The sequence below is a fragment of the Bos javanicus genome, chromosome 20, assembly GCF_032452875.1.
Source record: "Bos javanicus breed banteng chromosome 20, ARS-OSU_banteng_1.0, whole genome shotgun sequence".
Lineage (NCBI taxonomy): Eukaryota > Metazoa > Chordata > Mammalia > Artiodactyla > Bovidae > Bos > Bos javanicus.
Window position 1 is genome coordinate 41,941,638 of NC_083887.1, and position 13,196 is coordinate 41,954,833.

The 13,196-nt window shown below is 38.8% G+C and overlaps 1 protein-coding gene across 3 annotated transcripts in view; it reads left to right on the forward strand.

Moving 5' to 3' along the window:
- Positions 1-13,196, forward strand: part of DROSHA (drosha ribonuclease III) — a 122,740-nt gene that overhangs the window by 59,638 nt on the left and 49,906 nt on the right. For 2 of the 3 annotated variants that reach the window (XM_061393807.1, XM_061393808.1), the window contains 3 exons: positions 4,628-4,752; positions 6,359-6,458; positions 8,204-8,311. In XM_061393807.1, the coding sequence (XP_061249791.1) occupies positions 4,628-4,752; positions 6,359-6,458; positions 8,204-8,311 (333 nt within the window). The remainder of the gene's footprint in view (positions 1-4,627; positions 4,753-6,358; positions 6,459-8,203; positions 8,312-13,196) is intronic. The other variant, XM_061393809.1, reaches the window with a different exon arrangement.

Consider the following 13,196-nt stretch of genomic DNA (forward strand, 5'->3'; position numbering starts at 1 on the left):
CGTGTCTGACTCTTTGCGACCCCACAGACTGTAGCCCACCAGGCTCCTCCATCCATGGGATTCTCCAGGCAAGAATACTGGAGTGGGTTGCCATTTCCTTCTTCAGGGGATCTTCCCGACCCAGGGATCAAACCCAGGTCTCCCGCATTATAGGCAGACGCTTTAACCTCTGAGCCACCAAGGAAGCCCCATTCATCTGCTTAGTAGATTTATTCTGCTTATTATGGAGAATTTTGAAGTTTTTAGATTATGCTCAGCTCTAATTTTATTCTGAGTATAAAAGTAATAGATCTTCTCTACAATTAGAAAAAGAGAAAAACAGCCCAAAGAAGAGAAAAATCGCCCATAATTCCTTTCTTCAGAGATGATACTATTCACTTTTCTAGTAAGACATATTTCATATTGTTTTGAAAAAAAATTGGCATCATACTATTAAATATTAATATTCAGACTTTTTCTTCTTATCTTCCTCCAGGAACAACAAGCACAAAGTTATTATTTTTCCTTCGTTTTACATTTCTTTAGGCATGTAATTAAAAAAAAAGCCACTGTTACTTAATTAACCCCCTATTACCAGGCACCTAAGTTGCTTCCAGATTTTTGCTATAGCAAATAATGCTGAATTTGTATACGTGTGATGAAACATGTTTTCCATATGTATGTATTTCTGTTTGAATGTGTCCATTTAATTCCTTGAAGTATGTACATTTTTAAGGCTTTGGATACTTTATAAATTACCTTCCAGAGAATTGTAAAATTCACACTCTGACCATTTCTTCATACTGCTTGTACTAGTTTAACAAAAAACGTTGTCAATTTGGTAGGGAAAAAATAGATACTATTTAGCTCAGATTTCTTTTTATTTTGGTTTCTAGCAAAACTTGATATTTTAAATGTTGATCTTTAAGGTTTTTCTTCTGATATTGGTTTATCGACATCCTTTGTCTAATTTTTATTAATGTTTTTTAAATTTATTTCTTTAAATTTTGCTTCTAATGTCCATTTTTAAAGTTAAAACATAAAAATCAAAAGCAAATAATTAATAGATAGCTTTTTTTCTGATAAAGAGCACGCTGTTTTATTATTAAATTATTTTCCTCTAAAATATGTTATTGTTTCATAAAGTAGTTATATATTGGTATCTTATCTGTATAAAGTTTTACAAAAGTGGAGAATTAAAATACTACTATATAAGGAAACAGAGTAATCTAAGTAAACAAAGCTGTTGTTTTAGAAAGGCTGCCAAATTGCTTAATAGCCTTGATTCATAAAAATAAAAACTCTAAATCAACTTTTTGTAGCATGACAGTAGCATCTGCACAAACAAAATGTTGCTATTTGCAAATCAGACATTCCAGCTAATGCTGATTATATTAAACAAATCTAGAAAGTGAAAGTGTTTAATAAAAATGTCTTTAAACATGAAACTTGTTTAACACTAAAAAAGTTATACAATTTCTACTATTATATTGCTAAGCCACGCAGATAATTGTTAGAGTAAAAGAAATATACAAAATCATAGCACTATGAGAGTGTGGCTGTGGATTTACTCTTTCTTCTTTTAAACAGTTGCATGAATTTACATTTCTCTGTTCGTTTTATAGTTGGGTCAGAGGACTGAGTGGGGGTGATGGTGGTGGGAGACATCCTTTTTACCTTGGTGGGTCCCCTTGAAGAATCTCATGATTTACTGTGGAAGCACTTTTACCCTGGGACTCCCTTCTATGGCATGGTTAAAATTTCCTGAACTCCTAGGATCAGTTGGAGAGCTTTTGAAAATACAAGAATGCCCTGATGGACCCCATCCCATGTACTCCAGGTAACGGGGCTCAATGACCTGTAGTCAAAAAAATTCCCCGGTTGCTTCTGGTTCGCTTCTTGCTCGTTTTTGAGCCAGTGGCATAGAGAATATTTACTCCATTGCCATGATCATCATTCAACTCAGTTGTTGAGGAACCACTACGTGAGCCAGGTGCTACTGAAGTATATAGATTATATATGATGCTTGTCCAGCTGCAGACTTACAGCATATCCATATGAAAGGAGTCTGTGATGAATTATTGAATCAATGGACCAATCTCTGAAAAAGCCAGTCAGGAAAGCTTGTAGTGTTTGGTGAGATCACTGGGCCAGGCTCCCAGGGATGCTTCATGAACATTACTGTGGTCTTTAAAGAATCAAGGAATTGTATAAATCATTGGCACCTTTGAATGAACACTGAGTTGGTGTGTGGCCAGTTTTGAAGATAATGAGGAAAACACAGGTTAGTCAGGATGAAAGGTTTAAGCTGGAAAGTAATTGGAAATAAGAAAGTTAGGTTTGGGTGCCAAGCTTTGGTACATGTTTAAGATAGTTTTTTTTTTTTTTTTAGTATTTGCTATTTAGTCTTAGTGCAGGGGAGAAAAGTGTCCTGAAAACTTAGTATCATGAAACATTCTTTCATTATATCCTGTTGAGAATAGGACAGAATAGACATAGCACTATATTTTGTCCTATGAAGTGCTTGCTTTGCAAGATTGCCCAGTGATAAGGATATTGGGGAATTTATTAAAAATTTCAAATCATTATGGTCCCATTAAGTACTTTATTGCTGCAGAATTTAAAATTAATCTCCCTCCCCAGGTACTTTGCCTCTGCTAGGGAACACTTTGGTCATTGGTGAGAATGTATTTTATTCTAATATAAAAATAGTATGATGGATACTGTAGGGTGTGGCCAAGTCTAGAACTCATTTCATCCCATTTCCCCCTATAAATAAGAAATAGTACAGATATTTTAAAGGGCTTCCCTGGTGACTCAGATGGTTAAGAATCTTCCTGCAATGCAGATCCCAGGGTTGGGAGGATCCCCTGGAGAAGGGAATGGCTACCCACTCCAGTATTCTTTCCTGGAGAATTCCATGGACAGAGGAGCCTAGCGGGCTACAGCCCATGAGGTTGGAAAGAATTGGACATGACTGAGTGACTGAGTGCGTGCACGCATGCACACACACACACACACACACACATACACACAAATATTTTAAATCACTATTTCCTCTGTTGATACTATGTGTGCTAAGTCATTTCAGTTGTGTCCCACTCTTGTGACCCTCTGAACTGCAGCCCACCAGTCTCCTCTGTCCATGAGATTCTCCAGGCAAGAGTACTGGCGTGAATTGCTGTGCCTTCCTTCAGGGAATTTTCCCGACACAGGGATCAAACCTGTATCTCCTGCATTAACAGGAGAGTTCTTTACCGCTAGTGCCACCTGGGAAACCCTGATACTATAGCATGGAGCCAAAGAGAAGCCCAGCATAATCTGGTCTGTGGTGACTGCAGAGGCAGGAAGGGACTTTAATTGTGGTCCTGGTAGGCAGAAGAGCATGAAAGAACATCAAAGGGTTTTGACTTAGAGGAGAGAACCTGGCCTTTTTGACCTAGTTATTAATTTTGAGAGCAAAGGTCAACTTTTCAAGATGCTAGTAAAATTTTGATTGTTAAATGACATTGAAATATTCTTTGAAGTCTAAGGTTTTTTGTTTTTTTTTTTTCACTAATGTGGATGAATTTGCACAAATCTTTTTATTGAATAGTTGGTCACCTATTTGGACTACAGTTGTGGGTAGAGTGACCAGCTAGTCCCAGTTGCTGAGGGCTTTCCCAGTTTTAACATTGAAACCCCTGTGTCTTGGACAAACCAGGCAGGACTGTTAAGTCATAGTTGGTGGGCATTACTGGGCAATACAGTGAAGCTTATTAGCCTCCATGGGGATCAAGTCTATAGCCTCGAGCTCTGAAGCAACTGGGCCAAACACCCCCACCGATCTTCTAGTCAGAATTTAGCTTCTAATTAGGGAATGCCCCGAGTGTTCAGTATAAGCAAGGAGGTGCTAAAACATATTCTCCACAATTTTACTATCTTTTCACAAACTTGAGTATTCAGGATGAAAGCTGTTTTACAAATGGATCCTCATACTTTAGTAACTTAAGAAGGAACCAAGCTGTTCACTTCTTTTTTTTTTTTAAATTAGACTTGGAAAAGAAACTTATGAAAATTGAGTCTTCTCTATTAAAATTTAAGAATGGCCTCCATGGACATAATAAGAGCAGCTTAACTATTTGGTCTTTGTACCACCATACCTTTTCATTTAAAGGTATAGAATTAAAGGAATACACAACATACACAGAGAACTAATGGGAAAAAAAGTATATAGAGGCATCTGTCTGTGCCTGCTGAATAGAAATAAGCTTTCCATTTGAAATGTGCAGTTAAAGCAGAATAAGCCAGTGTGTCTCTTTTGGTCGTGTGGAATACTCCCTCTGTGCCTCTGGAGAGGTTAAGGAAAAGTTATATCTGACTAGGTGTCCTTTCAAAAGTTTAATTTTTAAAGGTTTCTATGTGGATGGCAGAAAAGGACAGAATCATTGTTCATTATGCTGAATGGCACAGACTCATTTACGGGGATGACATTATAGTTTTTATATAGTGTAGTTGCTATGATTAAAGGTTTTTAATGACATTTTTTTCCCTTTGGGGATGAGGCTTTCCTAGGGAAAAATCCGATTAATTTCTTCCCTACTTAGATTAAAGTCAATACTTAAAGACTTCTTAAGGGAATAAATGGCTTTGATTTCTCTCTCTCTAGAAACCAAGCTCTGTCCGCATCGATCAACTGGATCGTGAACAGTTCAACCCTGATGTGATTACTTTTCCGATTATCGTTCACTTTGGGATACGCCCTGCACAGTTGAGTTATGCTGGAGACCCACAGTAAGATATTTCTCGGTGTTTGTCTTAGCCAATTTCATCTTCTACTAACAGCTGAAATTAGCAGGGAATCCCCTTTAGTGGAGTTTTTTCTTTTTAAAAATTAAGATCTGAAATGAGCCATGTTTCCAAGATTAGGTTACCAAATGAAACAAGTTATGGTAGCTCTTGAAGAATTATTTTCTCTACATATTATTCGATAGATTATCCTTAGCAGTCTTGGTCAATATGAGTCCTGTATGTTTTTAACCTTTAAGGAATTTTCCTTTATCCATCATTGTAGAACTTACTATTTTTATTTATTTTTTTCAGTGCTCTCTAGAGGAAAGTAGCACCATGTTGGTTCCTAGCACTGCTGTATTGATGTAGAGTTCTGATTTTGGGGAGACATCTTAGTAAGAGCTCAACATCCCATGCAAAGTCAAGGGTTGTATTGGAAGGAGAAGCCATGACTTTTGGCTCTTAGAATTGATGTTACTTTCCAACTGGCACATTAGTGTTTTGCTGGGAGAAAATGAGGATGTGTGGGAAGGGAAATAGCACCATTAGAGTCTTCAGGAGTGTTTAGATTCCCTACTTTGTCAAACAAACCATTTCCTGATTTAATTTTTTTAAAGGTTTCATAATGGGAGAAAAGGGCATGGGAGATTTTCAATTCATAAATCCAATTCTGGCTGATATATTAGAAGAGGCTAAAGGGTTTTGTTCTTTTTTTCCCCTCCCATTGGATAAAAGTATGAAGCAATGAGCCAGGCACTGTGTAAGTACTTCTTTCTTTCCTCCATTGTCTATAAAAAATGTTATCAGAAAGGAGAGACCCAGCAAAGGCCAAGAAAGGAGCAGTTTCAATATAACAGAAAATCTTTGGAAAGTCCCTTCTTGCCAGAAAAGTGTGAGTAGAATGTGATTAGGCTCATGTGGACTCTCAGCTGGCAGGAGTGTGAATTGGTAAAAAACTGTATATTCTCTTCCTTCTCAGGATACTTTAACTTACTCGTTAGGCTGATCCAGGTTATAACATGTTTGGCTTCAAAGATGGTTATTTTTGTCATGGTATATACAAATTGCTATACATCATTTGTCTTTCCCTTGCCAGTGGAAAAATGGATCTAAGTATCTGTGTATCTTGGGTATTATCATGAGGAGGGTTCTCTTTTCTCATTTTCTCCAACTTTTACTTTCAGTGAAAGCGTTTCAGATACTGACAGTGTCTGCTGAGTAAGGGGCCTTTCTTTCAACAAACATCAGAAAGCATGTATTTAAGTGTGTTACTTTCAAAGAGGTAACAGTGAGAAACCGTACATGTTTCTTTCGGTTTTTGTGCATCTCTCTTGAAATTGCCTCCAGAGAGATTCATCCGTATAGTGACACCTCATTTTCAACCCACGTAGGCAATGATCAGCTTATTCATAGATTCCGGATGACTCTTGGTCATCCAGCTGCTCCATTCCTCCAGACCACGTCCTTCCTTAGAATGAAGGTCTGAAGCCATTAAGGATGTTCACAGGAATGCATTTATGATCAAGCAGGCCTCTGAGAACACCTGGCTTTACGGCACTTTAGATTTGCCTTCTTTTCGTCTGAGATGTCTGTCTGTCCTTTTCCTCAGGTACCAGAAACTGTGGAAGAGTTATGTTAAGCTTCGCCACCTCCTAGCAAATAGTCCAAAAGTCAAACAGACTGACAAGCAGAAGCTGGCACAGAGGGAGGTTGGTATTGGACCCTCTTCACCTATGGCTAATGATGATGTACTTCCAGTTTATCTGAGATTGTTGTTACACCACACTTTTAGAATAAGATGGAAAGATACTTAAAAAAAAAAATCACACTTCACTCCCCTCCTTATGTTAGTATACTGATTGATTTTTTTTCATCTTTTAGTAGCTAAGGGACCATATTTTCTCCTTAAAAAGGCCAGTTTTTTAATAGATGTTGGGAATGAATATAGCTTCTCTAAGAAGTTAATTTTAAAACTTCCCATAGGACCACATTTTCAAGTTTCTTGGTCTTAGGTTGTGAAAGATTATCTTCTATATATCTGTTAGTTTAGTATGGTGAACTGATTTTGTGAGACTTTATATCCCAAATTCCGTATTTCTTTACTAATGGGTAGTATTATCTATATTCCAGGGTCACTTGTGTTTTATATTTAAGAATAAAAAATAAATGGATTTAGTATCAATATAGATTTTGTCTCAATAAGGGTTTATTCTGCTGCATTGTGTAAAAGCAAGGTTTTGAAGCTGAGAAAAGTGTTTAAATTCTGACATTGTCGCTTTTTGTGACTTGAGCCAGTCAGCTTCATTATAAAAGATGGAACCAAGGCCAAAAGAGACTGTCAGTGCACTCAGGGAAAAGGGTGATGGTGTGGACTTGGAGACATTCCATTTAACTTTCCTCCAGTAGTGTTTGGCCTGTTAAAGTGTTAGTCATTCAGTCATATCAGACTCTTTGCGACCCCATGGACTGTAACCTGCCAGGCTCCTTTGTTCATGGAATTCTCCAGGCAAGAATACTGGAGTGGGTTGTCATTCTTTTCTCCAGGGGATCTTCCCAACCCACGGATAGGACCCAGGTCTCCTGCATTGCAGGCAGATTTGTTACTGTATGAGCTACCCGGCCTGTATTAGTAACTTAATCAGTGATGGAGGTGGTGGTGGTTCCTGTTGTTGTTATGAATTCTATGAGATTTTTTTAAATTGAATAAACATACAAGTATAAAATTATTTTTTATCATTAATTATTTGAAGGGTGGCGGTAAAAGGGAAGAGTCAATTCCTGTTTACGTATTGTAGCAGTTTTGAATCATTGTCTTGTTTTAATAAAATATACCCTTGCTGCAGGGTTTGCAAATTAGAAGGCGTCTTTGAGAATTACATGGGTTTCTGGTTAATTTACTGATTGTCTTTCTTATATGTAAATGCTTAACATAAGGCTTGATTTAAATATAATTTTTACATGCAGATTTCAGATTCCAAACACCACATTTTGTTTCTTTTTCAGTTAAAGGGCATTTTTTTTTCACGATTTTTCTTTTTTTTGACAAGGATCATTTTTAAAGTCTTTATTGAATTTGTTACAATTTTTCTTCTGTTTTACGTTTTGGTTTTTTGGCCATGAGGCATGTGGAGTCCTGGCTCCCCATCCAGGGATTGAACCTGAACCCCTCAGATTGGGAGGCTACTGGACCACCAAAAAGTCCCCAAAAGGACATTTTTCATTTGAACTTGCCAGAGTAGCTTCTTTAGGTTAGTTTTTCCTTCTCCATTTATCAGGAAAAGCTGGCTTATTCCCAAGGCCTTTCTCTATTTTTTAAAAATCTAATTTGGCATGAAGAATTTTGACTACCTGAATGTAAGGGTGAACGAATCCAGCTAATTTACTAATGCTTGATGTTTGGCTTAATACTGCTTTAGAGCTGTCAGGTTACTCATCACAATGAGTTCTTTTCTAGGAAGCGCTCCAAAAAATACGACAGAAGAATACCATGAGGCGAGAAGTAACGGTGGAGCTGAGTAGCCAAGGCTTCTGGAAAACTGGCATCCGTTCTGATGTCTGTCAGGTGATGACGCTTCTGAGAACACAATTATACCCAAACGTCTCTTCCTTTAAAAGGCATCTGGCACTGAAGTCTTCCTAATTCTGAGAAGTTTCTGCAGAATGTATTACCTTGTAGCTAAATGGAACATCAACAGTACACTGTTTTCTATCATTTGGGTTCTGTTTCTGTGTCAGTTTTCACGTTGTCTTGTTTAGCTGTGTGTGGTGCACGCGCGTGTGCATGGCGGGGGCGTGGGAGGCGCTGACTTAGTAATGCTCAATTCTGTCTCCGCACATTGAGGGAAGGCAGGTCTGTTCTTCAAATGTGTCTGCCTGTTTTGAGCATGTGGGTAAGTGCCTGTCAAAAGAGATACTCCGGCAGCTCTACAGGCAGATTCCTGAAGGTGGTGTGTATAAACATTCCAGACTGAGAACCCAGACTTACAGTGCAGAGAGCTGAAAGTATTAAATGAGCAGAAACAGTATACATATTTGAGCCAAAGGATAGTATTTTTTCTTTGTGACGTGTTAGTCGCTCGGTTGTGTCTGACTCGGTGATCTCATGGACTGTAGCTCGCCAGTCTACAGTCTGCTCTGTCTCAGTGATTCCTCCATCCATGGAATTCTCCGGACAAGAATGCTGGAGTGAGTTGCCATTCCCTTCTCCAGGGGATCTTCCTGACCCAGGGATTGAACCTGAGTCTCCTGCACTGCAAGCAGATTCTTTACCAACTGAGCCACCAAGGAAGCCCAGCCCATTTTTACGGGGATGGAGGGGTAGACTTAATAGAGGAACATTTCAGCAATATATAACTGGCTCACTAAGAGGTATTTTTTTCCTTAAATGTGAATTTTTACCAAATGAGACATCCCTCAAATCCAGCATATTCTTTGACTCTTCACTTGATTCTTTTGTTATGATTGATATTGGTTGCAGTCCATGGTAATTAAGTAAAGGAAATGATTACGCAGACTGGGGTCAGTGCAGTTCGCTGTGTTTAGCCTTTTGGAAGAATATTCCAAGCTGCCACTTGTCTCTTGTGATGGTAGTAAGAGTTGTAATGAGTCCAGACACTCTTAGGTATTCATTTCATTGTAATGAGTTTTTTTTTTTTTTTTTAAATCAATGCTGGCATTTAATTATTGTATTGAACAGTGGAATTTAATCCTATCATTAAAGGAATTGCTATGTAATTCATTTACCATGTGAAGCTAAATGTTTTTTTGCTGAGATGAACTGCTATTGATGCAGTATTGCTAAGTAGTTTGAAAATAATCATCTGTAGTGGATGCCAGTCTGTCTAAAAAGTCTTCAGTTATATTACCCATTGACCAATTTTTTTTAACTGTAAATGCTTTCAGAAGTGGATATCTTACTTCCATTGATTGTTTCTTAGGGCCACTTGGAGCTGTAATAATACCCATTTTTTCAGCTTGCTAGTGTTTCTCCAAAACCAACATAGCACTGTAACCCCAACATAGCTGCTTAAGACATTGTAGTAACAGTGACTGGAATGTCCAACCATCTGCTGATCTCAGTGATGTCAAAGTTGATTGTTTAAGAGATCCTGAAATTATGGAACTTTGAGAACTGGAAAGGATCTTAGAGTTCTTCTAGTTCAGTGGTTTTTAAACTTATGTTTTTGATTTAACTGTGAAGTTTTTTTTATTAAACACAACCCTGTGAAACCCTAATTTGTAAAAAGATAAAAAAAAAACAAACAAACCAACTGATTGATTGGTGACTAGTGGGTGTGGAGGGAGTGTCCCGTTGTCTGTGCAGCAGTTCCTAGATAAGTTTAGTTCCACTGAACACAATTTTTTTTAAAAAACATTGAGCTCTTTCTACCCTTTCTTTTGGTAAAACAAATAGGGGTCCTGAATGAACCCTGTAGTTTTATGTCCTTCAGCTGTGTCACAAGAACCTGACTCTGGCTTCCCAGCTGGATTGGAAGCAGCTGGATGACTAGGTTATCGTCTCTCTATCTCTGCATATATTACATTTACATTCTATTTTGAGGTTGATAGGAAAATCCCATGGACAGAGGAGCCTGGTGGGCTGCAGTCCATGGGGTCTCAAAGAACTGGACATGACTGAGTGACTGAGCATGCGCATAGCCAAAAACAATCAGTTCCTGTGTTTGACTGGTTGGAGACAAGGTTCCTGAGTAGGACTTCGTCAAAGGTGAATACTTCTTGTGTAATGATGGTTCCTCCACGTGGAGGACTCCTGCTGTTTCCAGGCTTCTACCCTCCAGTCCTATTTTTTTGCAAGTTATATTGCCTCTTAACTATAGTTTCTTATCTCAGAATACATGTTTTCATTTTCATGTGTTTTCATCAAATAAGATGGCAGGAGACGTGTTGTTGTTCAGTTGCTCAGTTGTGTCCAACTCTTTTTGCGACCCTGTGGACTGCAGCACACCATGCTTTCCTGTCCTTCACCATCTCCTGGGGTTTGCTCAGGTGGCATGTAATACGAAGTAAATGTGGTTAGTATTTTTGGTAATGAAGAATAAGAATCTGACTGAGAAATAGCAGTTAAATGAAGTGTATACATGGAATACTCTGAGTAACCCTGAAACCTGTGGAAAAATGAACTCATACTTAGTTTTAAGAGAAAATGGCTGAGTGCGTCTCTGAAATCCTGGGGTGGGGGCCGGGTGGGGTAATAATAATTGCTGGTGGGTTGCTGGCAAAAGCCTTGTGATGCTGTCTGGCTGCCACTGGCAATAAAACTATTGTGTTGAAACTAAGGCAGAGCAACCTGAGTCCCAGCTTCTCATTCTGGAAGCATAATTTCCCAACCAGAGCGGTTACCGAGGGTTGTTACGAGATTAGAAAATTCTACCTGATATGCTCCAACCAGTGTTAGGAGGAATGAAAACGTAGAGGAGGTCCTGTAACCTGGAATTACATGTCAGCTAAGCGCAAACTTGAACCATGTTTAGAGAGAAACTGTTGAAAGATTTTCTCAGTGTAACCGCTTGTTAGAATGAATTCCGGGTAATACAGAAGAAAAAGCAGGAATCAAAACCTGATACTGAGGCTGAGAAATTCAGCATTATGACTCAGAAGAGGAAAAGTATCATCTCTCTATGGTGTCTGTACTTTAAGAACAGGGTTTTGCACACCAGAGTTGACTTGGTGACTTAGAAGACTAGGTACCTGTGCCCTGTGCCACCAAGCGGGAGGTCCATGGAAATCAATAAACTGAATCCTGAGAATGGAGGATGGATAAATGTGACACACAGAGACGTCAAAAAAGGAGCAAAGAAACTATGTCAGTTTAACATATAACCAGTATTAGGCCCATGTGAAACTGGAGAAAACTAGAAGGCAGGGTGCCTGAAGAAAATTGAAAAGAAGAACAGAGTGGTGGTGAGTGCTGAGTAGACAGAGTTGTGTTTGGGCTACAGTGAGTCCACTACATACAAACCTTCAAGTTGTGAACTTTCAAAGATGCAAACTTGTGTTTGAATGTTCAGCCAGGTAAGTTAGTTCATGTGTCTGGTGTACATTGTCACGTGTGTGCATCCTCTATGGGTAGTTGTGCTTCTGTGTACTTTACTATATAGTACTGTATAGAGTACAGTGGTATAGTATCTTTATTTCAAGCCCAGGATATCTGGGAGCAGCATAAAAGCAGCAGCGATGTAGCTGGTACTGCTAAGAAGCGCCATGCAATAATGATGGAGACAAAAGTGAAAATAACTGAGAGAGTGGAGTGAGGCGAGAAGGTGGTAGACGTCACTCTTTCTTACAACATGAATCATTCAGCCAGCAGCACGGTTCTAAAGCACAAGGACAAGGTGATGGAACATGTGATGATGTTCTGCTGCTGCCAATGCTGTCGACGGTAATAGGGAATGAGCCTGGACAAGTGATGGAGGAGATGGAGAAACTTCACAGTGTGTGCATGCAGGATCAGCAGGGAGCCCTGGGCTTGATCCCTGGTCAGGAAACTAGATCCTACCTGCTGCAACCAGAAAAACGATGCCACATGTCACACTGAAGATCAAAGATCCCACGTGCCACAGCTGAGACCCAGCACAGCCACATAAAAATAAATAAAACAAGTAAATAAAGTGAAAGCAGTTTCTAGAAATGAATACAATGAGGGGAGATGCTTAATGATTGTGTGTGGTCTCAACATTGCAAAGATTGATCATTTAACAAACTGAGCCAGAGTCTTATAGAGAACCTCGAGACTTATCTGTCAGGGATCCAAAATGGACCTTGGTCATCCCTACCTTTCCGTGGTGTTCACAAGAACCATACTTACTTGGAAAGAGAACCTGGCTCTATTTGGAGCAAGTTTAGAGGAAGTGATGAAGGGACTCACAGCTGTTTCATGTGAGTAAAGGGTAAAGTAAGTAAGACTTAGTTTGGTGAAGAGAAGATGTGGGAACTTTGCCATTAAATGTATTTTCTTTTCTGGGGTAGATCAGAGGGATAGACTATTTTCTAATAATCAGCATACTCTGAAGATAGTTATTTTCTTAACAGTTAATGATTCTTCCTCGCTGGAGGTATGAAAACAACTCACCAGTTTGAATTCATACTTTAGAAAAATAGTTACACTGCGTAGTCTTCATGACCCATCCTCCTTGAGTGCTTAGCCTCAATACCCATGAGTCCCATGCAGTTGAAATGCCTGGGAAACTGTATTATATTTTGGCCACATACTTTGTTTGCTTATTATTGTGTTTTTTAATACAGCATGGATCAAAACATAGTGGACAAAATGCCAGTATTTCGAATCAGAATAGCATATCTCTGGGAAGCCCCCAGGGTCGAAAAGAGAGTCTTCATCTTTTTTCTTTTCCACAGCTATTATAAGCCTTGCATGTGGAGGTGCTCAATACATATTTACTGAATTAAACTGGAAAGAAAGACTTCTGTTG